Source organism: Panthera tigris, chromosome D2 (genome assembly GCF_018350195.1).
Source record: "Panthera tigris isolate Pti1 chromosome D2, P.tigris_Pti1_mat1.1, whole genome shotgun sequence".
Taxonomy (NCBI): Eukaryota; Metazoa; Chordata; class Mammalia; order Carnivora; family Felidae; genus Panthera; species Panthera tigris.
Window position 1 is genome coordinate 34,415,356 of NC_056670.1, and position 27,609 is coordinate 34,442,964.

At 34.6% G+C, this 27,609-nt stretch overlaps 1 protein-coding gene and 2 non-coding genes across 10 annotated transcripts in view; 1 reads left to right on the top strand and 2 right to left on the bottom strand.

The window, feature by feature from the left end:
* Window positions 1–27,609, top strand: part of ADK (adenosine kinase) — a 517,527-nt gene that overhangs the window by 402,303 nt on the left and 87,615 nt on the right. For all 8 annotated transcript variants that reach the window (XM_007095644.3, XM_007095645.3, XM_042961034.1 and 5 more), the window contains 2 exons: window positions 8,041–8,076; window positions 16,612–16,726. In XM_007095644.3, coding sequence (XP_007095706.1) covers window positions 8,041–8,076; window positions 16,612–16,726 — 151 coding nt within the window. The remainder of the gene's footprint in view (window positions 1–8,040; window positions 8,077–16,611; window positions 16,727–27,609) is intronic.
* Window positions 24,540–24,603, bottom strand: LOC122232247. The gene has a single exon (XR_006209586.1). It is a non-coding gene; the product is annotated as a small nucleolar RNA U2-30 (small nucleolar RNA).
* LOC122232248 lies at window positions 25,170–25,249 on the bottom strand. Its single transcript, XR_006209587.1, has one exon. It is a non-coding gene; the product is annotated as a small nucleolar RNA U2-19 (small nucleolar RNA).

Sequence of the window (27,609 nt, forward strand, 5' to 3'; positions counted from 1 at the left end):
AGGAAAATAATAGACATTTGTTGAGTGTTTCCTTTGTGCCAAGCATATGTTATCTCATTAAAAATGAAATAAAATACCCAATAAGATGCACTGGTCTGAGAATTTTCTTATGCTACCATCTCTCCTCTTTCTTCACTAACTGAAAACCTCAGGTTATTCTAGAAGTTAGCCCACATAGCTAATCAGTCAAATTTTGTTGAAATACTTTTCCTAACTTTGTTTTCTTTTAGTTACCACCATTAAATATGCTCAAAGGTGGGAATGAACAACTCTCCTTGCTATAATAGATTCATTAGCTAATAAATCACTTTTGTGAAAGGATTAGATATGTCCTAAGCTAAACCTAATATTTTGGCTTGTGTTTTCTCTGCCTAATGTTTTTTTCAGTCCAGTTTATTGAGGTCTAATTTATATACTGTCTATGTAACTTTTATTATAAACCTATTGGATAGGGGCCACAAATATCTTTATAGCTTATACTTTGCCCCACTGAGTTTTTGGCACTCAATAAACATTAAATAATATTTCTATTCAGCATTCTGCAGACAGGAAGCATATGGTAATAAATGTCAGAGCACAGGTTGAAAGTCCCCAAAAAGTTATGTGTTATACTCCTTGGAAAAGCCAGTACAGATATTTTTTCTGAATAAAATCTATTTTAAAAAGCAGTTCCCAGGCACATATTTTACCTAATGATTTTTCTCTAGCCTTCCTTCACTTTATTTTCAAATTAAAGCTTTTCCTCAGGGACACCTGGGTGGCTCAGTCAGTTAAGCATCCAACTCTTGATTTTGGCTCAGGTCACTCACAGTTTGTGAGTTTGAGCCCCACAGCATCAGGCTCTGCACTGACAGCACAGAACCTGCTTAGGATCTTCTCTCTCTGCCCCGCTCTGCTCATGCTCACCCTCCCTCTCTCCCTTTCAAAATAGACAAAGTTAAAAAAAATTTCCTCATAAGAACTAATATAATATTAAAAATAATATTAATACAGTGTCATAAAAACTATATAAGTGATCTTTTTAAATAGCATAAAGAAATTCTTAGTCTGAAGGACAGCATGAGGAAATATTTAGAAGCTTAAGCAACATAAGTTTATGATGTATTGTATGAAAGGAAATAAACAGCAGTTAGTTCTTTATCATTAAATATCAGTATGACTTAGAAGTGTATCACTGCTATAGCTGCCGCAGACCTTATAATGGTATTAGACTTTGGCTCAATAATATTTTTCTCATCTGAGGATTCTGGCACTACTTAAATATCTTACTCTATTCTCAGTAAGGTAATCATTACTTCCAAATAATGAAAGACATTTTAAATTGAAGCTAGATGCCAAAAACAAATTTTATGCAAAAGATAATATATCCCAGTTTATCTGTATTGAAGAAATGGTTAACCATAATCAGTTAAACAAAACCATTTAGATAGCATGTATCTAAATTATCTTTCCATAATTTGCTCACCCTGTGATTGACCTGTTGACCACACTTAATTTGATTTGATTTTTGTGAGGATTTTTCTAAAGATTAACATAATCTGAGTGAGAAAATATCTTAATTGGGCCATGTTACATAACCTAAGGCTTAGGATTCTCATATATAAAATGTGGATAAGGATTCCAGACACAGCTTAACGTGATGCCTCTAACTCAGAGTCTCTCAAAAGGCTGTAATCAAGATGTCAGCCATGGCTGTAATCATATTACTACTGGGGGAGAATCTACTTGCAAAATCACTCATATATCTGTTGCCAAACCTCAGATCCTCACCAGTTGTTAGCCATGGGCCTCTCCATAAGTGTACTTGTAACATGGCAGCTTTCCTCTAGGGCAGGAGCTGAGAGCATGTGAGCAAGAGAATAAACAAGGCATCCCTTCACTTTTGTCATATATTTTTAGAAGCAAATCACTAGGTCCAGCACACACTCAAGGAGAGAGAATTATACAAAAATTTGAATACCAGCAGTCAAGGATCATTGGAAGCCAGTTTGGAGGCTGTCTACTACACATATGATCCACAGATAGGACAAATCATTGAATGTCCTCTGGAGGCTCTGGAACTTGTTTAAACTATCCTAAGATCTAATTAAGAACCTGAATTCAATAGGCAAAATGATTTTAATTTCACATTAAATATTCCATTGATTCCTAGCAACAGTCTAATGAAACAGGTATTATTGGCATCAATTTTATTGATATAAACTGATACACTGAGTGTCTTGCTCAAAATTACATAGCAAATGAACTATAAAATTGCACCCTTAGTGTAGGTCTTATGATTCTAAGCCCTGTACTCTTTCCATTCAGCTGTAACTGCTTCCTGACCAGTACTACCTTGCACTTAAAGCCATTCAAAAAGAACATTATGCATCTAAATGTATACATAAATATGTGAATTTTTTATATACAGAGAAAAATATATAACATTCTTAGACTCTCTACACCATAGCATTTAAGATTCACAGTATTGTTTCAAATATTATTGAGTCCAAGTCCAATACCATCTAAGGTTTGCAACAGCTATAGCAGTGATACATCTCTAGGTTAATAGTATCTGTTAGTCTGAAAGTACACATGGGAGGACAGGGCGCCTGGGTGGTTCAGTCAGTTAAGCGTTTGACTCTGGATTTCAGCTCAGGTCATGATCTCATGGTTTGTAAGATCAAGACCTGTGTCGGGCTCTGTACTGACACAGTGTGGAGCCTGCTTAGGATTCTTTCTCTCTCCTTCTTTCTGCCCTTTCACCTCTCTCCTTTCTTTCTGCCCTTTCACCACTTACACACATGTGAGCACTCTCTCGCTCAAATAAACATTATAAAACTATATATAGGCAGTAAATACTTATTGAATGGAGAGATGAACAAAGTAAAAACAACAACTGGTTTGGTGGCTCCATTCACCCTTGGCTTTTCTAAAAGCTCTAGACTCCTGTGACTTGAATGAGGACCATGGGGGAACGCTTCAGTGAATTTTCTTCTTCCTCCTTGCACTGGAGCAACAAAGTAGTTTGTTTTGGATGGATAAGCAGCTTTCTGTGGATAGTGAGAAATTACCTTTCTTTGGTCCTGAGTTTGATATTCTTCCTTTTTGTTTCATTCCATGAAGTTTCAGCCTATACCACGACCCCTCATATCCGAGATCAAAAATAGAGTGGTAACATTAGCAAGCAGTTAATAGTTCTAACTGGGTTTGCAGCCTTCAAGTGCAGAGCAGGAAGTGTGAGGGCAAGGGTTATGAACTCTGGTGGGGGTGGTAGTCATACCCTTCAGATCACCCTGGAGAAAAGAGAGGTGAATTTTGTTTTTAAAGGTCTTTGCCCACTTCTCAAAATAACTTTGTGGTATGTTTAATAAGAATGTAGAAAATTACCTTTCTTGGGGCACCTGGGTGGCTCAGTCGGTTGAGCGTCTGACTTCAGCTCAGGTCATGATCTTGCGGTTTGTGAGTTCGAGTCCCGTGTCCAGCTCTGTGCTGACAGCTCAGAGCCTGGAACCTGCCCCATATTCTGGGTCTCCCTCTCTCTCTGCCCCTCCCCCAGTAACTCTCTCTCTCTCTCTTTCTCTCTCTCTCTCCTTCAAAAATAAATAAACATTTTTTAAAAAATTTTTAATGAAAATTACCTTTCTTTATAGAAGCAAAACAATAGTTCTTACAACAAAGAAGTAAATTTCACAAATCAGAGGATACAAGGTCAATATACAGAAATCATTTGCATTTCCTATATAGCTAGTAACCAATAACTTCAATAACCATAATTGAAATAAGAATATGGACAAGTTACCATTTTAATTTAATATTGATTACAGGTCATTCTACTTTATAAATTAAAACTGGGGTGTTATCAAACTATAAAGAAAACAGTTTTTTTCCTCAATTGAATAAAAAGGAAATAACTCTTTGATACACACAAACATGCTCTTGAGTCTCTTCTTCCTTTCCTGTATAATCTGAGGATTGTGCTTTTTAATAGTGGCTTGCTAATCCTTTTTAATAGCTCATAAAGTAAGTATTCCATAGTTTTCATTAACCTTGAATTTCAGCCTCTTTTTTTCTTAAACCTCAAAACCTACATATTTGGTTGCTGTTTGACTAGCACCCTTTTAGCCTGGTCGATGAAGCAGCAAGCCTACTGCAAATCCTAAATAACGTGGTGTAGATGAGAGCCTGAGACTTTAATTACATGTCATTTTACTCACAACACTCAATTCCAGGAAGGAAAAAATGACTTTGCTGTTGTAAAAGACATATTATGTGAGTATCATTCATTGTAAACCAAAAATGATACTGTATTAGAGCATAGACAACAATGGGAACTAATTCTGAAAATGTGACCTGTCTGGGAAACTGAATAATAGTGAAAGTTATCAAAATGGAAAGAAGTGTTAATGTGAAATCCAGCCTTCTCAGAAATACTCTTTCCTGGCCTGTTTGGTTTTGCTTTTGTTGCTTGTCATGCATGAATGAAAGTGCTACATACACTCTCAGGGGAGTAGGAAAGCCTCTGTCGGTTGTTTATTTCCTTAATCCCTCCTCCTTTGTGATTTTTGATGTCAGATCTAAAATGGAAAGCCTGTAAATATAATGATTATCACATGGATAATCACCTGCATTAGGAACCGCCCTGCTTCTCTATTCTAACCCTAGCTGTTCTCCACACGTCACATCCACTCTGCGGTTGGATTTTAACCTGACTGCTTCATTAGATTTGTGAAACTCAGTGCGTGGCGCCCTGGGGCAGCACAGATGGGGACATGCTTGTTTTCTTTTCTCACTTTCACTGCAAAGACACACTAAAAAGTCCTTTTCAATTTAGTGTGATCAGTTCACTTGGAATTAACCCTGATATTTGGAACCTGCCTTACTCTTCTTCTGCCCACTGTCTATACCCCTTTTTCCTTCTCTACTTTCAGACCTACTGCCTTTTCTTTTTGTCCTTCCATGCAGTGAATCTGAGGACTAAAATTCTGGTTAAATTCTGACTGGGTCAAACTGTTCCCCTGTGTTGTTTTATTTGTTTTGCTGGGAGGGAAAAACAAATGTTGTTCCATCATTGTATCTGCAAACACCTTCAAATCAGAGGTTAGCTGTGGGAAAAGTCTGCAGTGATGTGAGCCAGCTGCCTTCTCTAATGGACTGACTGGGGGCACCAGCTCAAGATCAAAAGAAGGTGGGAGGAAGTCAGGAGATAAGATCTTTTTAAGCCATAGAACAAGTGCTTAGCTTTTCAGTGATAGGGCACAGCTCTGCAAACCTGTATGAGGGGGTGCTAAGATAAAAAATTGAGTTGACTTTTTTTCAGCATGTCCTTCCTCAATCAGAATATGTTGGCGCTTTGAATAGTTTACAGATGTGGAAGTGTCCTAGGGCCTTGTTTCCTTAAAGAATAATGATCTGACATTTATATATGTGTCTTCTTGCAATTAGTTCTACTATACCATAACAGATCATAGTTAATTTCTTCTTATATCTGTGTGAGCAAAACTGGACATTAAGAAAGCAATTTAACTACTATATGTTGAATTTTGAGTTTTATGCCTTAGTGCAGTTTTAGTCATACGGATCCTTTTATTATTATTTTAGAGAAAGAGAGCACGCACACACATGAGCTGAGGAGAAAAGCAGAGGGAGAGAGAGAATCTCAAGCAGTCTCCACACTCAGCACAGAGCCCAACGTGGGTCTCAATCCCACGACCCTGGGATCATGACCTGAGCTGAAATCAAGAGTCAAATGCACAACTGACTGAGCTACCTAAGCACCCCCATACAGATTCTTCATATTAATTTTGTCTTACAGTTCTCTGGGCTTCTTTCATGCCTCTGATGAAGATCTATATAAATGAGTCATTGTAGCAGAGCTTTCAGTTGTCTTTTTGATAAAAGAATTATCTTGGTTAATTCTTGGATTGGACAGCTTGGAAAAATATTACGTTGATATCATTTGAAACTTCTCCTTTTCCTTGACAGGCCAGCAAATATTATCGACTGTGTGGTGTATAAGTACTATTATAAGTAAATTGTCAAAGAGGCTTGCTTGGACCAATTGTTAAGTTCATAATTCAGTTTTTTTAATCTACCTCACTAAGGCTAACTCAATCAGCTTTATGCTTCCCTAGCGAACAGCCTAAGGAATTGTACTTTCAGCCTATCACTTTCTGTTAACTTAAGTGTTTAGCTTGTAGTCATCTATTTCAACCTTTTCAAACCCTCAAAATGGGTCTTCAAATCTATATGTCATTAGTACCTCGGACCATAAGAGTGCATACATACTTCTTTTCCCAGTGTTTTCCTTAACATGTAGATAGTACCCAGATTTGTGCTAGAGACACTGACTTACTTTCTGCCTTACATGGTTTGGTGCGGCAGTCGCTTCAGTTGAGTTGGATCTGCTCACTACTCAGGCTCAAATCCCATCCTTCTATTAATATCTTTTGGCAAAGATAATTTTGGAGGAATGTAAGTTAAGATGTAGAGGCTCTTGACAGTTGTCTGCAGTTTTTTTTTTTTTTTCATTTTCAAGAGGGAAGTTAAGTTGAAAAGTAATATTGCTTCTATTTTCTGTATCAGTCCTAAAATTAAAATATATGCAGAGTACAGAAAGAGAAAGGGTTTGGTTACACAGATGTGTTTTTGTAATTTGATAGCCTGTTTTAAGAGCATTAGTGGTTATAGTAATGTTCATCAGATTATGCCCTTAAGATATTCAGGAATCAAGAAAAACATTGTGAATTTAAAATTTTTAACTATTTTTTTTAATGTTCAACTTCTGTCACCCTGTCATCTATATAAAAGAGAAATTGGGGAGGAGGTAGACTGTTTGCTATAAAAGTTTTTAAACAGACAAAGTAAAAATACTGAATACATCTAGATTTAATCATTGTTAACATTTTGCCATTTTTACTTCACTTTAATTTTTTAAAGTATTATTAAGTAAATTACACATATCATGTCATTTTATTTCTAAATGCTTCAGAATAAACCTCTAAAATTAAGGACATTTACCTTATCAAATTAATAATTCCTATCATTATCGCCATCCTGTTTCATTATCAAATTTCTCTAATTGTCCCCAAAATGCCTTTCCTGGATGGTTTGTTCAAAACAGGATTCAGTTAAGGTCTGTACATTGCTCTTGGTCATTTTTCCCCTCCCCAGGTTATCATAAGATTGATTTATTGAAGAGACCAAGCTATTTGTCTTATAGAATGTCCTACTTTATGGATTTTTCCATTTGCTTTCTCATTGTATCATTTAACTTGTTCTCCTATCCTCTGTATTTTCTGTAGACTGCTAGTTATTGAATTAAAGTTTTGAGTAATTAATGTCACAAACGAGGTCAGAAAACTTTATAGGTGATGCTGTGTCCTTTATACTGCATCGTAACAGAAGGCACAGAATATTTGGTGATTCCACTATTAATGGCAAAAACTGATAGGATTGATCACTGGGATAAAGTGATGACAGCTTGATCCTCTCATTATAAAGTTATACTTTGCTCCCCGTGACCAGCATATAATCTGTGATATTTTGGTTGCATGAAACACCCAGCTTCCTGTCATCCTTTCACCTAATGAATTTAGCATCTATTGATGATCCTTGCCTGAATAAATTTCATTAGGGATTGCAAAAAGATGATTTTATGAATCTATACATTTATTAGTAGACATTCTTCTCTACAGAAGAGCTTTCTGAAAGGTATTGTTTCAATTAAAAACACAACCACCAGTATGTTCCTTAGGTTTCAAATGATTGTCTTTCTTTGCTGGGGTCAAAACACCTGAACTCACTGTGACAGCTACAGTAAAAACACGCACTACATCTTCTTTATTCCAACTTGTGAAGTGTGTTGACATTATGCTGCCTTTTTTTTTTTTCATGCCAAGGGAAAAAGAAATCTTTTTTGGCGTAAGAATAAAAATTGAACTATGTGGGTATATTGAGATAATTGTGTAAAAAGAAGACTGTATGAATGAGTTTCAAAATGGATTATTTCTTCATTACCTAGCACTTTATAATTAACTGTTCTTTTTTTTTTTATTTCAGGAAGCTGCCACTTTTGCTAGAGAGCAAGGCTTTGAGGTGAGTTAACCCACAATTGCACACTAAACAGATCCTAAAGGTTTTTTCTAGCTGATAATGAAGTTCTTTTGGACAGTGATTGATGTGCTATTATACTCTCAGAGCCTCGCAGCAGTTGCCATGGAAACTTGGCAGTCGTCATGGTTTCTTTGTTCTGCCAGCACAGTGTTATGACGCACTCTGCTAGGTCTGCACCCAACATCGCCTACAGATGTTATTTATTGAATTTTGAAAAGCCTCTTGGGAAGCCAAGAGGTTGGGCACGGTTTCAAGCTGCCTCTGCAGATATGGGGCCTGTCAGTTTGTTCAGTTAAAAAGCTACCTCATTAGCTGTATTACATTTCATAAGGATTCACTGCTAAAGCAGTGGTGGAGCAAGACTAAATAGTGAAATATAATGTCATTTAAATAATTTCACCCCTACCACATGTAGATTATCATTATGCAAATTAATTTCCAAAGGTCGTACTTAACAGTTGTTAGGGACTGATTAATTTAAATCCCACTCATATAAACTTCCTGTTTTAATCTTTTTTCTTCTCTCACTCTCTCTCTCTTTTTTTCTTGCATAAATGTATATAAATTTTCTGAAACCAAATATCAATAATTGGTTTTAATTTCTAGGTCCTAATTTTGTTTTCCTAGTAGAAGTATTAGCTGTCAAGATTCAAAACTCCATGTGGTTGTTGTTGGCAAAATTAAGACAGATAACACCATGTTTTTATCTATATAATATCTATCTTCCAGTTGATTATTAGAAAACATTGACTTTAATCTGAACCCAGGTTAACTGACAGAGAATTAATGAACTGAGTTTATAAGTTTTATGACTCTCCTATGTATTGAGCCAGAACTATGTAGAATGCTGTGTTCTGTACAGCAACTTGGAATGTTGCATGGTAGTAATTTTAAAAAATTAAACTAACTATTTACATGCTCAGTATTGTTGACCATCTAGAAAACCTGTGAGCATTGATTGGATGTATCAGTAATCTCACTTTGGACTGTTCAGAGAAAAATGTTGTATGAATTTGTGATGGAACAGTTATTTAAATGTACTAAAGGAAGATTCATTATCGAGCAACAGAGTAATACACATGCATGTTATCCATGTCATACATAGGACTTGACAGCCAGACATAAAGCTTCCTCTTCTTGGAGGAAGACACTGAATTTGTGGTATAAGTATTCTATGAAAAAACTAGATCCTATGCAAACTAACTTTTTCTGTTTTCTACTAACTGGCATCATATTAACCTTTGCATTAATTCTTATTTACTGATTCTAGAATTGTTTCTTTTTACCATAAATCTGCCATAATTGATTACAGCATATAAACCAAGTGATGATGTTTATAATAGTATATCTTACTACCTTCTAACATAGCAAAACTGCTCTGTTGGTAATGTTGACAGTAATATGTTAGATTAGATAAAGCACACCATGTCTTGATGTGTCCCTTCATGAGTTTCCTAAAATACTCCAAGCATTGTAGAATATATAAGAGCCATGAGTAGAATATTTTTGTTAATAAATATAACCCATATATGGAATCCTATCTAGAGGAATTCAGTGATTTTAAAATGTCATTAAATTTTCCTTAGTCCATTAGACAGTAATAGAAAGCATAAGTTTGAAGCTTGGTGTTTTTAAAGAATCAAAAAAGAATAAATCACTTTATCTTAACACTTTAATATCTATAGAATTGCTTCTCAGCCTTTTGGCTAAGATCAAGTGTAATACCTATAGAAATGTGTCAGTGCTCTCAGGTCTACTGTGACAAACTAGACAAAATCTGCATTTTATCCCTCTCAACTTTAATTTTACCTCTAAACTGGGGCACGAGTGAGGAAAGAAATGAAAAGATTAAAAAGAAAGGTGAGCATTTTTTTTTCTACTGGCTCTGCTGTTCTACCATCATTTCTATTATAAATCCCAATCAGTTCCCAAAGCCACTGAATATTGCAACTAGTGATATGTCTGTTAACAGACCAGTCCAAAAGCCTCTAAAAATAACCAGTATTTATTCATCAGGAAATATCTTCAGTAGCATTGTTTATGATATTCTGGTTAGCTTCTCTGCAAATTTTAGATAATCTTTCTTTTTTAAAAAATCTTTAATCTTTAAAATGAATTGGGCAATTTTCAGTAAGAAGAGGCAGCTTAGGAGGGCACTGGAGAATGAGATAAAAACTGGAGCTGGGCAAAGCACAAAGCAGAAGAGAGAGGATATATATATATATATATATATATATATATATATGATGGAAAATTGCATAGTGCCTGATTCAAATGACAGACCTGCTAAGAATTTAAAATGACAATTCTTGAGGTAAAAAGTTTCATGAGGCCTTTTATTATTCTGGGAAATCAGTTCAGACTGCAATGTGTTTTTAAATCTACTTTATCTTGAACTGAACCAATTAAAGGTTTATATTTTTAGAACCCAAATAAAAATAAGATACTTAAAAATATGTTTCATTATTAAACCTTTTAAAAGCAGTATTGAAAATTGATTTAAATTAAATAAAGAAAATATCTCCAAAACTTAAATATAATATTCTTTGTATTTTCATCCTTTGTGCAATAGACTATGTGCCAAATGATGAAAATAATACATACCTTCTCTGCTGAGTCATTTATTCAGTTTTACTCCAAGCAATGAATTTTAGTTTTATTTTAGATCTCTAAGATACATTACTTCTGACCATAGAGAAAACAAAGCAATAGTTTTCCCTTTTCCAACTTCCCTACAGCCCCTGACTCTATCCAGAGGATCCTAGGCTTGTAATCTGTATCTGACCATTGATGACTGTATGATCTTATACCACTGAGACAGGAAGGTTTTGAATTGTGCTATCCAATACAGCATCTGTTAGCCACAAAATTAATTAAAATTAACTAAAATTTAAAATTCAGTTCCTAAATCTCAGTAGACAGATTTCAAGTGCTCTCTATAGCCTTTGTAGCTTGGGACTGCCATATTAGTACAGATATAGATCATATCTACCATCACAGAACATTCCATTGATCAGCATTGGATAGAAAGTCCATAGAGTATTCAGGAGGTATTGATTCCCAAAGAATTCTCCAAAATTTTTCTGAGGTTCTTGTGTTTCTCACAAATGCAAAGGATACAATGAATGATCACCTAGAGTTTCTGAAAATAAGACACTAAGTTAGGTCCTGCTGGCTAAGAGAGTACAATGCAGTTTTTCTAGGTGACTAAATCCCCAAAGAGGACAGTTTTTTTTTTTTATTAAATATATTTTATCGTCAAATTGGGTTCCATACAACACCCAGTGCTCATCCCAACAGGTGCCCTCAAAGAGGACAGTTTTATTTTTTTTTTTAATTTTTTTTTAACGGTTTTATTTATTTTTGAGACAGAGAGAGACAGAGCATGAACAGGAGAGAGGCAGAGACAGAGGGAGACACAGAATCGGAAGCAGGCTCCAGGCTCTGAGCCATCAGCCCAGAGCCCGATGCGGGGCTCGAACTCACGGACTGTGAGATCGTGACCTGAGCTGAAGTCGGACGCTTAACCAACTGAGCCACCCAGGCGCCCCAAAGAGGACAGTTTTAAAACAGTAGATTAACAGAAAGAGATAAGATAGTCTTTTAATTATCTTCATTTAATCATTTATTCATTCAGTAAATAGTTACTGAGCACTAACTCTGGGCCTAACACTCCGATAGACCCTAAACACAAGATAGAAGTGACCAGAGAGTATACTGTGAAGGAGAACATGGGAGGGGTTCTTATTTTAGATATGATAGTCATAGAATGACTCTCTGAGGAAAGTAAAACTTGAAAAATATGGATATCTAGCATTGACAGAAAAAAAACAAAACAAAGAAACAACAGAGAAACAAATTTCAAACAGAGGGAACAAGAGTACACAGGCCCGCAAAGGAGAAGGAGCATAATGTACTGTGTAGTCCAAGAGCTGAGAGAAGGCCAATGTGCCTGGAATGAAGAGAGGAGAAAGAGGTAGTAGGAGATAAGACTGGACACTGACACATCATGTGAGCACCATAATTATTATAGGAGTTTCTATTTGGAAAACAAAAGAATGTGATATGGTTAAGTGAGGCACTGTGGGAACCCCACAATTGGTATTCTCTAGGAGTAGGTAGATTGTGACAGTATTAACATGTGTATCATCAGCTTGTTAAAAATGGAATGAAGAGGGTATATTCTTTAATTTGGAAGACAATGATAAATTTAAGGTGTGCGATCACCAGTGACAATAAAAGCATAATTTAGCATTTATAAAATGCTTCACAGTTTATGAAACCTTTTCCAACATATAATTAATACATTTAATATTCACACAAGCCTTTTGGGGTTAAGTGGGGCATGTATTGCCCTATCAGTTCAACAGATGGAAAATAGGTTACATGATTTGTGCAGGATCACACATAGCTAATATATAATGGAGCCAGAACCAGAGCCAGCTCTTTAAGTCTTGTACTCTTTACTGTACAAACTACACTTCTTTCTTTCTCACATCCTAACATATTGGAGGAGGAGATTAGATTTCCAAATGACCTTAGAAAATGAAAAGTGTCTTGAAAGTTAAAAACTGAAAATCACTAGGGTAAAATACAAGCCAGGATAATTAAGAGGAAAAAAATAGCAAACTTAAATACAGGATCATCAGTGACTTGTGCATGTGACAGAAAAATGATTTCAATTGAACATGCTATCATTTTGTGATAACAACAGAAAACACATTGCCAGAATTCAAAGAAGCAGTATAATCTGTGGAGCATGGAATCTTGGTTAAGGGTATAATTTCTGGAGTCAGGCTTTGTAGGTGCTAGCCCTGGTTGTACCACTTAGAATATTTATGACCTTAAGAAGCTTCTTAACTTCCCCATGACTCAATTTCTTCACCTACAAAATGAGGATATAGTAATAATACCTACTGCCATAGAAGTTAAGATTTAATGAGCACTTTAGAGCTACATACATGGCTCATAACTAAATTGTATGAGCTTTCTTCTACTCTTCCCCCTTTTTCCTTTTTCTCCTCCCTTATTAGATACTATAATTGAATTCCCAATACTCAAAACTCTTGAGGTCCTTTCTAGAGATTTTGGGGCAACCGCAGGATATGAGTTTTGGAGAGTATTAAAGATGGTTATTAGAGGAAAGAAATGAACATTTATTAAGTACTTAGCACTTGTTAAATATGGCATTAAGCTCTTTCACTTACCTTCTTTCATCCTCACAACAATTATTTTCAACTTTTTATTTTGAAATAATTCTAGAAATAATTATAGACTTAAAAAATTTGCAAAACTAGTACACTCAGCTTTCCCTAATGTAACATCTTACACAGGTGAAGGTATATTGATCAAAACCAGAAAACTAACATTAGTGTGATACTGGTAACTGAACTACAGTCCTTATTCTGATTTCACCAGTTTCTTCTTAATTTCTTTTCTCTGTTCAAGAATCTAATCCAGGAAAACAAATTGCATTTGTCATGTCTCCTTTGTCTCTTCCTATCTGTGACAGTTTCTCATTCTTTTCTTGTTCATGATCTTGATCCTTTTGAAGAATACTTGTCAATCATTTTATAGAATATCCCTCAATTTGAGTTTCTCTGATATTTTCTGTTAATTAAGATGAGGGTATGCAATTTTGCCAGAAATACCACAGAGGTGATTTGCCCTTCTCAGTGCATCATTATCAGGAATATGTGATGTCCCATTGTCTTACTTATTTGTCTTACTTATTGTTGGTGACATTAACTTTCGTCACTGGGTTAAGGTGGTATTTGTCAGTTTATTTTTTGTAAAGTTACTATTTTATCACTGTATTTAATAAACATCTTGATGATATTTGGGGACTGTACAAAAATCTTGTTTCACCTACTAATGAAAATTTGTAATAAGTATCTTAGGGGAAATACTTTGAGACTATGCACATATCCTGATTCTCTTCAAATTTTTGCCCACTAATTCTAAGCATATTTCTTTCTTTTTTAAAATGTTTATTTATTTATTTTGAGAGAGAAAGAGCAAAGGAGAGACAGAGAGAGAAGGAGAGAGAGAGAATCCCAAGCACTCTGCATGGTATCAGCACAGATATCAGAACTCGAACCCACAAACTGCAAGATGAGCTGGAACCAGGAATTGGACACTTAACTGTCTGAGCCACCCAGGCACCCCACTTCCCAACATCTTTTAGCATAAATATTTTCTTAGTTTTATAGATGAGGAAGTGCAGCCTCACAGAGGTTTATTTGCCTACTCAAAGTACACGGATCTAGGTGTGTCACACTCTCAAGTCCTTGTAATTTCATAATTCTGTTAAGATGCTAGCGCAAGTATAAAAGAGAAGAATCTATGGGGAGGTGGGGGTGGCTGCAGAACTAGGAATATATAACTTTGAGAAAACAAAATTGAGGTTTTAAGAAAAGTTTCCATCCTAGATTGGGCTCAACTATTGAAGCCAAAGCAGTGGCTCTTCGAGGCACAGTAAGAAATTTAGATCTGGTATTACTGACAGTGATTCCAGAGTGACAGAAGGATTTTGTATGAACCGTGGACATGGATACAATTAGAATAAAGTTTAACCATTCTGTAAAGATTTGTGTTTTATATATGGGAAATTTATTTCAATCTTGAATTGCCAGTTTTATAAAATTTAATTTGAGACATAAGAAAGGTTTCTTTGATTAAGTTACTCAAACTCCCATAAAATATATATATCTTCCCATTGGCCAGAAGACAACTGTGGAATCTCATTCTTAATTTATTCCTTATACCACATTGAAGAAAGACCTCTATTTAAAAAACATCTACTACATACATCGGATTCTGATGATGATTGATTGATTGAATGTGGCTCTGGGCTTTGCCCCTTTATCTTTATTAAATATGAACTGTACCCAATCAAGCAAAAATCCGACAGTAGTAAAACTTAAGTGTGCTAAGGAGATTGGGAAAATATATGTCAGTCATTTTAATTAATGTATACATTTATTTGAGAGAGTGAAAATGTCATTATGTGGCTTTTGTTTTTCTTTTTTTAGTCCTTTCAGCTGTTACTAGTCATTTCTGATAGTCTTTCCCTAAATCTGAGGGAATTCCTTTTCTCAGATATCAGAGTTCAGGCTTAGTTTTGTTCTAAAATAAGCAACCCAAAGTGAAACAGTCAGCATGTTTGAAAGGTCAGCAGCATTGTCTTACCATACGTGGCTGTTCTTTTCAAAGACAGCAGTCGTCCGGAATCGTCATGTTAGGTGCAGGAGAAGCTTGGATTCATGTATTATCTGGAATTTCTTAAGTATGTAGTGAACAAACAAAACAAACAACATAGAATATTTCATTAAAGATTTTCATACCTTTAAAAATGTCATAGTTGCTGATGTTCTTTGTAACCATTATGACTTGTCTACCTTGATTACCTAAATTTTTCTGTCCTGTATATTCTAATTCACTTCCTTGATACCACTCATATATTTCTCCTCTAGTATGTGTTTCTCTCTCCATAACTGTTTGAAACTACACACGAGAGAGTACCAAAAAGGCCAAACCATGCATGGTTTAGAGGGCCACTGAATTTAGACATGGATTTTTTAATTATTTTAAAATTGCTGAAAACATGATTCTAAGAATCCTACTGATAATAGCTCAAGAGTTAGATTTCAAGTCAGAACAGTTAAGATGTAAAACTTCATGGCCTATGTGATGTGAAAAATAGCATCAGTTTTCTAGAATTAATTTGTTATTTTTTTAACTTTATCTTCTTTAAATAAAATTAAGTCTATAGGAAATAGCATCTCTTTCATTTTTCTTTGAAAATGTTGGCATTTTAGCAACATTATTTCCAGAGTCAGCATAATTCTGTAAACCTCTAAAATAATTCAATATTCCTTTTTTATTTTTTACAAATCTCTCTTTAATTTGAAATTTGAATATTGGCTATTTGCTGCTATTAAGAAATTATTAATTTAAAAAAATATACTAGTATGTGGTTATGTTTAAATCATTACCTCTCAGGGATACATAATAAAACATTTATGGATAACATTGTTTTGTATCTGGGATTTGCTTGAGAATAATATGAAAGACAAGTGGGTAAAACTATAGATAAAAATTATCACAAATTTAAAATTGTTGGGGCCACCTGGGTGGCTAGGTTGTTTAAGGGGCTGACTCTTGATTTCAGCTCAGGTCATGATCTCACAGTTTGTAGAATTGGGCCTAGCATCAGCTTGGGATTCTCTCTCTCCCTGTCTCTCTGCCCCTCCCCTGCTCATGGTCACGCTCTTTCTTTCTTTCAAAATAAATGAATAAACTTTTTAAAAAAATAAATAAAATGTTTTCAACTTGATGGTGGGTTCCTTGGAGGTTATTGTACTATTCTATTTACTTTTGTATGTAGTTAAAATTCTTATAGTAGGGGTACATATCTCTCCTATTTTGAGCATGAGAAGCTAAATCCTTAAACTACTAGTAAGTTTTGCTTTATTGTACTGGTTATGAGAACTTTTTCCTCTTCTCTATTAATAGACTGAAGACATTAAAGAAATAGCCAAAAAGACACAAGCTCTGCCAAAGGTGAATCCGAAGAGGCAGCGAATCGTGATTTTCACCCAAGGAAGAGAGGATACTATAATGGCTACAGGTACATGTGGAAATTGTATGAGAAACCCAGTATTATGAAGATTAATTGTAACAAAATTCTATATTCTTGATATTATAATTTATTTGAAAATAGCATACTTTCTTTTCTGTTTTTTTACCACCTTCATGCATTTCACTGACCCCATCCCCACCCCTGCCTTTGGCAAACACCTATCTGTTCTCTGTATTTATGAGTTCAGTTTTGGGGTTTTTTTATTTTTTGTTTGTTTCTTTGTTTTAGATTCCACATACAAGTGAGGTCATACAGTATTTTCTTTCTTTCTCTGAGTGATTTCGCTTTGTATAATGCCCTCAAGGTTCATTCATATTGTTTAAATGGCAGGATTTTCTTCTTTTTTTTTATGGCTGACTGATATTCCATTGTGTCTGTGTCCATTGGATACTTAGCTATTGTCTTAGCTATTATAAATAATGCTGCAATGAACATGGGGGCATAGATTTCTTTTTGAGTTAGTGTTTTTGTTTCTTTTGGATAAATACCCAGAAATGGAATTGCAGATCATATGGTAGTTCTATTTTTAATTTTTTGAGGAACGTTCATACTGTTTTTCTATAGCGACTGCACCAATTTACAGTCCCACCAACAGTACATAAGTGTTTCTTTTTCTCCGTGTCCTCACCAACATTTATTTCTTATCTTTTTGATAATAGCCATCCTAATAGGATGAGGTGATATCTCATTGTGGTTTTGATTTGCATTTCCCTGATGATTGCTGATGTTGAGCATCTTTTTGTGTACCTGTTGGCCATCAGTAATAATGATCTAGTTTCATTCTTTTGCATGTGGCTGTACAATTTTCCCAGCACCATCCATTGAAGACTGTCCCTTGCCCATTGTATATTTTTTACTTTTTTGTCATAAATTAATTAATCATTTAGGGATAGGTTTATTTCTGGACTCTCTGTTATGTTCCATTGATACATGTGTCTGTCTGTTTTTATGTAAGTACCATACTGATTTGATTACTAGATCTAATATAGTTTGAAATCAGGAAGTGTGATGCCTCCAGCCTTGTTCTTCTTTCTCAAGATTGCTTTGACTATATAGGGTCTTTTGTATTTCTTTTGATGGTTAGTTGGTTGGGGTTCTTTTTTACTATTTTTACCCTCCCCTCCCCCCGCCCAGACTCTTTTTGTGGTTCTGTATAAATTTTAAGGTTGTTTGTTCTATTTCTGTGAAAATGTACCTTTTGTAGTGTTTTTATTTTAATTTATTTTAAGTTTACTTATTTATTTTGAGAGAGAGAGAAAGCAGGAGAGGGGCAGAGAAAGAGAGGGAGAGAGAGAATCTCAAGCAGGCTCTACACCATTAGCATGGAGCACATGCAGGGCTTGAACTCACAAACTGTAATATCATGACCTGAGCCGAAGTTGGACACTTAACCTACTGAGCCACCCAGATGCCTCTGTTCTTATTTTAATAAGTAAACCTACCTTCTATCTCAGTAGAAAAGATTTCATTTTCAAGAAGGTAATTTATTAAAATTCAGTTGAGTAAATCCACTTTGATTTAGTTTATTTACTTTAATATTTTGGGAATATTGTCAGTCTAATAATGTCTTTCCTAAAAAAAAAGTTTTACTTAGTAAATTCCTGTGCTTGCTTAAATGAATTTATCCAATTATGAACAAATAAAATCCACAGATAAGTTACTTCCTCAGTTTTAAACTTCAAGAAGAAAACCTCACTTATCTTACAGATATAGGAGTTTCATCTAGTAAGCAAATATTTTATTGGTTAAAATGATTAATATCATCAGTGTGATGAAAACTATTAAAGCCAAATATAAACCTGTTAATTCTGTGTGAACCAGTAAGATTAAAACTCGTCAGTTAACTAATAATTATTATAAACAGTAGCAATTATTACCTTTGTGTTTTTTTCAATATACTGCTAAACAGAAATTCAAGATATAAGCCTTAAACATCTAACTAGGAAATAAAATTAATACACATAAAAATATAAATACAAAGAAGTAAAATTACACTTATTCATTATTGGTACAGACTATATGGATTGTATTGACTCAGAAAGGAGACTGATCAATAAAGCCAAAAGAAAGATGTTATAGTGAATTTTTCTTGAATTTAATATTTAAGCCTGAAAAGGGTCAAAAAAAGAAATGAGTGTCAATTTTGGGTAAGAAGGGGCCTTAGAATTAATTCATTCCAACTTTCTTACTTTAGAATTGTCAAAAACAAGATTCAAACGCTTACTTAAAAAATATTTATTTCAGGGGTGCCTGGGTGGCTTAGTCAGTTGAGCATCCAACTCTGATCTCGGCTCAGGTCATGATCTCACAGTTCATGAGTTCAAGACCCACGTGGAGGTTTGTGCTGACAGCACGGAGCCTGCTTGGGATTCTGTCTCACTCTCTCTGCTCCTCCCCTGTTCGCACATGCTCTTTCTCTAAAATAAATAAATAAACAAACAAACAAACTTAAAAAATATATTTATTTCAAAATAATCCAGTGAGTGACAAATAGTGGAGTTATAAATGAAATGGTGATGGGTATATGTGGGGTGGTCATTATGTTATATTACTTCCACTTGTGTATATATTTACAATTTTTCCGTGATTAAAAGTATAAAAAACAGAAAGACAGAAAAATAAAAACTAATTTTCAATCAAGATCAAAGATACTAAGTAATTTTCCTAAGATACATTGATATCCTTGCTAAGCCTTGAATTCTAGGAAGGATTTAAAGCAAGGAGAGCAATCTAGTCATATGAGTGAAGAGGACCATATGAGCAAAGGCATCAGGTACCATATAATCTTTAATTGTTGTGACAGAAAAAGCCACGCTGTTAATTTGTGCAAGAGAGAAAAGAAATAAATCATGAAAAGATACCCCTGCATTGATAATAACCATCTGGATTGTCTTCATGTAGTAGGTGGCCTGTTCCTGTCTTAGCAATGAACACTGCTTGGAAAAGTGAAAAACATGGAGACTTCTTATCTTACAGGACTGTAGTACTGCCTTCAGATTCATAAAATGCTACTTGGTTGCTCTTTCTGGAGATATTTATTTTAAGGCTTTATATATTCTAGATATACATAGTGTACAAGTGTCTTCCTCATTGTGAATTTATACAATTTCCCCAAAACTGAAATCTTTAAAATTAGTCCCCCCTTCCTGTGACTCAATTTCTTTGTCAACTCATTTTGTTCTTTATGAAATCTATTAAACCATTCTTAGGAATACTTACTGGCAAGAATTTATTTGAGGAAAGACATTGGCTAATCTTTACTCTTCATACTATATGAAAATGAACTTAAATTAGAGGATGCACTATATCTGCAATGCATGATAAATACAAGATGGATAGAGAATCTGTTCAGCGGTGTCAGCTACAAAAGCAAACATGATAAATGTTAATGCAGTTTTGAGCCCTGGGATAAGCTATTCAGTGCACAAGCATAGCTGAATCTCTTTGCTATGTTGTTATTCATGGCAGCCAAATAAATGTCAATAATAAAAGAGAATTAAAGATTTTCATTTCCCAGAGGCAATCCTCTAATACAGCTTGATCTTTCATTTCATTTGTAATTCGTTCTCATGTCAGGATGCAATCATTCGCCAGGCTCTGGGTGTCATGTTAAGTCATTTAATAATGATTAAGAACATAAAAATGCTTGGCCTGTGGGGCAATTCACAGAAGAGATGCCAATTTGTTATTGTTTTTCCTCCTTTGCTCTTGAATATGGATCAGCTTTTTCCCACCTCCTAGCATTAAAATACTAATGGAGAATGGGGAGGGAAAGTATCCCTTAATTTACCATAAGTGACATTCCAGAATGGCACAAGGCAGTGCTAACACACTTATTAAAACACTAATTAGGAATCATTGTTCCTTAAACCTCACAATGTGGAGTATTTTTAAATGATCACTGCTAAGTTTGTGTCATTTAGCAATTATGTAACAAAGTCAGTTTTCTTGGTATTTAATTCTAGAGACGTTTCTCCTTTTGAGATATATATGGTGTCTATAAGCCACTTCTGTTATTTTATACATGTAGTTCTTTGAATTCCTCTTTGCTAAATTGTCTGTGAATCTAAAGTCTTTAACATCCTGTTTGGTCACCTCTATTTCAGTTGAGTCTCCATTTTGTATATCCATCTGCCGAGAAGTTTTGTCACATATCAACCATTGTATCATTGCTTGCAGGCTAATTGAGTTCCAACCTTTTTTGGGGGAGTGCTGGGGTGGGGGTGGCAGGGAGCACTGGAAAGTAATAAGAGTAAGAAGCCAGGAATGACAGGCAGAAAAGAAAATATGATTCTATACACTTTGAACCTTTTAATAAATGTTGAATGAACCTGTTAGGTAGCACAAAAGTCAGGTCAAGGAAGTCATTCCTGTGTCTATAAACTGTAGAAAAACTAAGACTATAGATTTTTATTTCCTACTGGACAGCAATTACTAACGAGATCTTCATATATCAATACCTTATTATATTAACAATTGTAGTAAAAATAAATATTTTATATACATGCATATATACAGAATACATACACATATACAGACATATATTTCTCCAGGTTTCTGTACTACATATATCACTAAAAATTGGAAAAAGCAATAGGATTTTTATTCTAAATTGAAAATAATGCATTTCACACTTTTGCTCTTATGTGACACAATGAAATAGGTCCACTCCAGAACAAATTGTAGACTTTTCTGAATACTTTCAGAATTCTTTCTGGTCTGTTTGAATTTTGATTTTTGCCAAACGGAAGAAAATAGATTAGGTCAAAAGTTTCATGTGGAAGACAGGGGCTGCCATGTCAGAATGACCTGGTGGGCTTTTGATAAATATAGCCCTGCCTTCATAGAAGTATGTTCACTTCAACTTGATACATCCGTATGAAGAGTAGTAGAATATACATCCTTGAGAAGATGTATGAGAATGGGGTTTGTAGAGTGTGAGGGAAGTGGAGTATAGGGTTGTGTATTGTTGTAAAGATCCTTTAGGTAATACAGCAATGCTGTCTGTCCTTCATCTCTCACTTTGAAACCTTTGGATTAGGTGATTTGATAATGTTGCCCAAGTTTATGATTTTGTAGGATGATAGAAACAGAACCTTTTAGTAGCTAAACATCTAGTATTTGAATAAGTCAAGCCTTGGTGAATGCTTCTTTCTCTTGATAATTCACAAAGTGTCATGTACTCATCTACTATTACTAGCAATCTACATATATTATTTTAAATAGCCAAATTCATTTGATTAGTTTATAATTTAAGGTAGTCTCATCATAGTGCCCTTTGTCATTTCCTTATAAGTAAGTGAGGTTACTGAAGCTGCTTGTCTTCATGTTCCTGAGACCTTAAAGAAGCTTGTCACCCCATTTGCTAGTTAAGTTTTCATGTTCTTTAAAAATACTCAGTGCTATATACATTATAAGAAAAGGTCAATGTGTTTTACAATTCTTGTAGACATAAAGTACAGAAAGTGTGCAATAGAAAATGCAGACTCTAAAGAAAACAACTTTAGCAGCTGGAAGGATAATAATGTCAGCACATCATCACAACTCCTACTCCTACAAAATATTGTCATAAATCATTTTGGAAATGTTATCTATACTACAGCCAAACCAGTTTTAAATGATGATCTTGTTGGCATACATTGCTGATGTTGTGAATAGAACAAATTAAGTGGCATTCTTTCAGAGTGTCTATATATGATATTCATGAAAAAAAAGTTCTTTATTTTTAAGAATATCCTTTTTGAGCATTATATTACTTTTTGACAACATAAGATGCTCTAGTTTCTTGTATTTTCCCTGGTTCCGTCCTGGAATCAACTACTTTTTCAAGTATCCCTCTTTCCTTTAATTAGCAAATGATATTTAGAAACCCAGATCTGGATGCAAGATATGCTCATTGCTAATTGAGAATCATTGCTTTGGGACCCTTTTAGCAAACAGATTGGCAATATATGTATGTGTATTAACTCATGCATACATATCCTTCTATATTTATTTCTATATTTATCTACTTAAATTACATGGTTTGAACCTGCTGGTAACTTTGATTCCAGTCTAACAACAGAATTCATTCTAGCCTTCACCCTTTCATTCCTTTTAACTTCCTCTGACATTGGAAGTTCTGGCTCTCATTATCCAAAATATATTTACTTATTGTTCCATCCTAAAGTACTTTCAAATTACCCATACCCTTGTGAGAAAAGAACATATTTACTTCCTAAAGTGTTTGTTTACAGTTCTTTTTATCTGTAGCCCTCTACAGTCTAGTCAAAATACTGTTGTCTAAAGTCACTTTGGGTTAGTTCTTTTATTCCATCTACTTCAATGTGGTTACATTACTTATTTGTAATACAATTAGGTTTATTTCTAAGAGTTTGTATTCCACCTTGGTTTCCTTTCATATCTAGGCTGGTTTTTTTAATAAGTACAATTCATTCCTCATGGTGTCAAGGTTCTGTGTGCTTTGACAAATGCATACGATCATGCAACCACTTCTATGGTTATAATACAGAAGAGTTCCATTTTTCACTTCTAGTTTTCTAAAATGGTGTTACCAATTTATATGCCCACCACCAGTATATAGAATGGCTTTTATTTTTCTGTATTTTCATCAGTATATTCTACTGTCCATTTTTTATTTTAGCCATTCTGGTGAGTATGCTCTAGTTTCTCATTGTGTTTTTTATTGGAATTTCCTTAATTTAGTGAGGTGGGGCACCTCTTCGTTTGCTTATTAGTATTTAGATATCTTCTTTTGTAAAGTTGCTATTGGAGTCTTTCGCCCACATTAGATTGTCTTATTGATTTATAATTCCTTTTGCAGTCTGCATACAAGTCTTTTGTTAGATAAATGTATTGTAAGTATATTCTCCCACTTTGTGACTTGCCTTTTTATTCTCTTCATGGTATCTTTTGATAAGTAAAGCTCTTAATTTTAATTTAGTCCAGTTAATAATGTTTTCCCCTTATGGGTAGTATTTTTCATATTCTTTTAAAGAAAATCTTTGTGTATCCCTAGCTCATTTTTATTTGTTACTCTTTATTTGTCACAGTCTGTCTAGAATTAGAATTAATTTTTATATATGATATGGGTTAGAGGAAAAATTCATGTCTTTTGCCTATATGAATAACCAGTTGGCCCACCATCATTTATTAAAAGAAACATCCTTTCCCTTACTGCAATAAATTAGCACCTTTGTCACATTTCGTATTACCTGATATCTGTGAGTCTTCTTCTAGACTATTCTATTCCATTGTTTTCTTTATCCTTGTAACCAGTTTACACTCTCTTGATTACTTATAATTAGTCTTTTTATTTCATAATGTCAGAATTCCAACTTTGTTCTTCAAGCTTGTCCTGGTGTTTCTTGACCCTTTGCATTTCCACACAAATTTTAGAATCAAATTGTTAACCCCCTGAAATTTTTAATTCTTACTAGAATTTTTTTGAATTGAATTATATATTGGATCCAGAAATCAATTTGGAAAGAATTAACATATTTACAATATTGTGTTTTCTAATCCATAAGAGTATCTGTCTCTATTAATTTAGGTGGTCTTTAATTTTTCTCAAACTGTTAGTTTTTTCAGTGTAATGGTCTCACATATATAACTTTTATAAGATACCTAGATTTTATAAGATTCCTATTATTTGTTTTTTGTATTTTTTTTAAGTAAGCTCTACACTCAACATGGGGCTTGAACTCACAACCCCAAGATCAAGAGTCACATGCTCTCCTGACTGAGCCAGCCTGGCACCCCTCTTATTATTTTTGATGCTATCCTTTTTTTTAATTAATTCTGAGCTGAGATCAAGTGTAAAAACACTCATAGAAGTCAGTAGTAAAACCTTTTCATCATTGCTGAGAACTGACTGGTCTTTCATACACACACATATCTACTTGCAATCTCATTCCTCCATCAATAAGTCCTCAGTTATCCACTGTCACTTTTTTTTTTAATTTACTTTGAGAGAGACAGAGACTGTGTGAGTAGGGGAAGGACAGAGAGAGAGAGAGAGAGAGAGAGAGAGAGAGAGAGAGAATTCTAAGCAGGCTCTGCACTGTCAGCACAGAGCCCAATGCAGAGCTCAAACTCACAAAACCGTGAGATCATGACCTGAGCCAAAACCTAGAGTCGGAAGCTTAACCAACTGAGCCACCTAGGAGCCCCTCTACTGTTCATCTTTATACACACAGATCCACACACACCCTCACAACTCCAGACACAAGCCCTTATTGTTTTAAATTACTTTTGCTCCTCAGAACTACAGAGATCAGGGGCACCTGGGTGGCTCAGTAGGTTAAGCATCGAACTTTTGATTTCAGCTCAGGTAGCACAGAGCCTGCTTGGGATTCTCCCTCTCCCTCTCTCTCTGCCCTTTCCCCTCTTGCGAGCACTCTTTCTCAAACATAAATAAACTTAAAAAAAGAGAGAGAAATACAGAGATCACGCATCAGAGACACTGGAAAGTCTTCTGATGCTTCGATTTATCTATTCTCATCATTGATCCATTTCGGTAAAGAGCAGATCTCGGAATGATGCTATCCATTTGTAAATGGCATCTTTTTAGATTTCAGTTTCTGTTTGTATTTTACTGGTATATAAATTTTTTATAATGACATTGTTTTCATTTATTAATTGTAATAATAAGTCTGTTAATTCTTTTGGATTTTCTATGTATATAATGATATCATTTGTGAATAATGACAATTTCACTTCTTTCCCAATCTTGGTATTTATTTTATTAATTTTTCTTACTGCACTATCAGCACAGTGAAGCACAATGAATATGAGTACAGTTGAAATGGTTGTAGTGAGTACCTTTGTCTTATTCCAGTCTCCTGTGGGAAGCCTTCAGTATTTCATCAAAAAGGATGCAGTTTGTGGTAGTCTCTTTACAAATACTCTTTAACAGATTAAGGAAGTTTCCTTTCATTAATAGTTTGCAAAGAGTTTTGTTTTTGATGATGGTAAGATATTTTTAGTCATGAAAGGATGTTGAATTTTATCAAATAACTTTTCTGCATCTCTTAAACATTACTGTATAATTTTTCTTCCCCTCCCTCCCCCCTTTTTAATGTGTGAATCACAGCTTGATTTTGGAATGGTAAACCATCTTTGCATTCTTGGGATAATCCCAATATAGTCATGGTGTTCCTTTAATATATCATCAGATTTGATCTGATTATATTTTTCTTAGATTTTTGCAGTGTTGTTATGAAAGAGTTTGTTTCATATTTTCCTTTCTTGTAACATCATTGTTAGTTTAGGTATGAACATTATGATGACCTTATTAAGTGAATTAGGAAGTACCCTTTTTCTGTTCTGGGAGAGTTTTATAAGCTTGAGGTTGTTTTTATGTAAAAATTTAAACAAGCTCACCCATCAAAATATCAGGGAATATCAAGAGAATAGTTCATTGGATGGTTTTTCATTACAGATTCTTTTAATTGAATAGGAATGTTCATTTTTTTTCTTTTTCTTTCTATGTCAGGTTTTTAAAAAAAAATTTTTTTTAATGTTTTTATTTATTTTTGAGAGAGAGACAGGACATGAGTGGGAGAGAGGGAGACACAGAATCTGAAACAGGCTCTGGGCTCTGAGTTGTCAGCACAGAGCCCCATGCAGGGCTCAAACTTGTTCAACACAAGATCATGATCTGAGCCAAAGTCAGACGCTTAACAGACTGAGCCACCCAGTCGTCCTATGTTAGTTTTGTAAAGTTGTATTTTTCTTGGAATTTGTCTCTTTCATCCAACATAAAATTATTTATAATATTCTCTCATCTTCTTAAATACTGGCAGATCTATAGTGATATTCCCTTTTTTAATTCTTAATCTTGGAATTAAATTTATGCTCTTTCTCTTTTCCTTGATCACTCTCCCTAGAAGTTTATTTTAATTTTAATTTTCAAAGAAGTTAATGCCTAGATGATGTTAGATTATCAAGAGATTTATTGAAGGAAACACCTGTAAGGCAAGATAAGTTATGGGCCAGAGGAAGCAGGGAGACCTGTCAAATTGTGGTACAGGTCTGACCCCTGTGTTGCAGTGAAGGAAGGTTGGGCAGGAAGAGGCATAGATTACAATATGGTTAAGTTTTGACAAGGCCAGAGAGGAGTCCTCAAGCCAAAGTTGCCCCATAAGCAAAGTTGCCCAAAGGAGTCCCACATATCTCCAGAATAGGTCTCCATACTGTTTCGGTTGTGCTCCTGGCGAATGTGGCCTCAGTATGAATGCAGTGGTGAATTTCAGAGCATAGCTCCACCTGGCACATCTGAGAGGCAAATTTTCATGGCCATGACAAGGTTTATCAATTTAATAGTCTTATAAAGAACCAACTCTAGGGGTGCGTGGGTGGCTCAGTTGGTTAAACCTCCAATTTTGGCTCAGGTCATGATCTCATAGTTCATGGGTTCAAGCCCCGCGTTGAACTCTGTGCTGACAACTCAGAGCCTGGAGCCTGCTAAGGATTTTGTATCTCCCTCTGTCTCTGCCCTTCTCCTGCTCATGCTGTCTGTCTCAAAAATAAGTAAAACATTAAAAAAAATTTGTTTAATAAAAAATAACCAACTCTGCCTTTGTTGATTTTTTTCTACTGAATATTTGTTTTTTACTTTTTAAATTTTCAGATACTTTTTTTCTTCTATTTTCTCCATGTTTTATTTACAAATTTTGGTATGTCTGTTTTCATTATATTCAGTTCAAATTATTTCCCATTTCCTATTGTGATTTCTTCTTTAATCCATATGTTATTTAGGAAGTTTTATTTAATTTTTAAATATCTAGAATATATTTGGAGATTTTCTAATTATCTTCTTGTTTCTGATTTTTGGTTTAATTCCATTGTGGTCAGACATGCAGAATGAT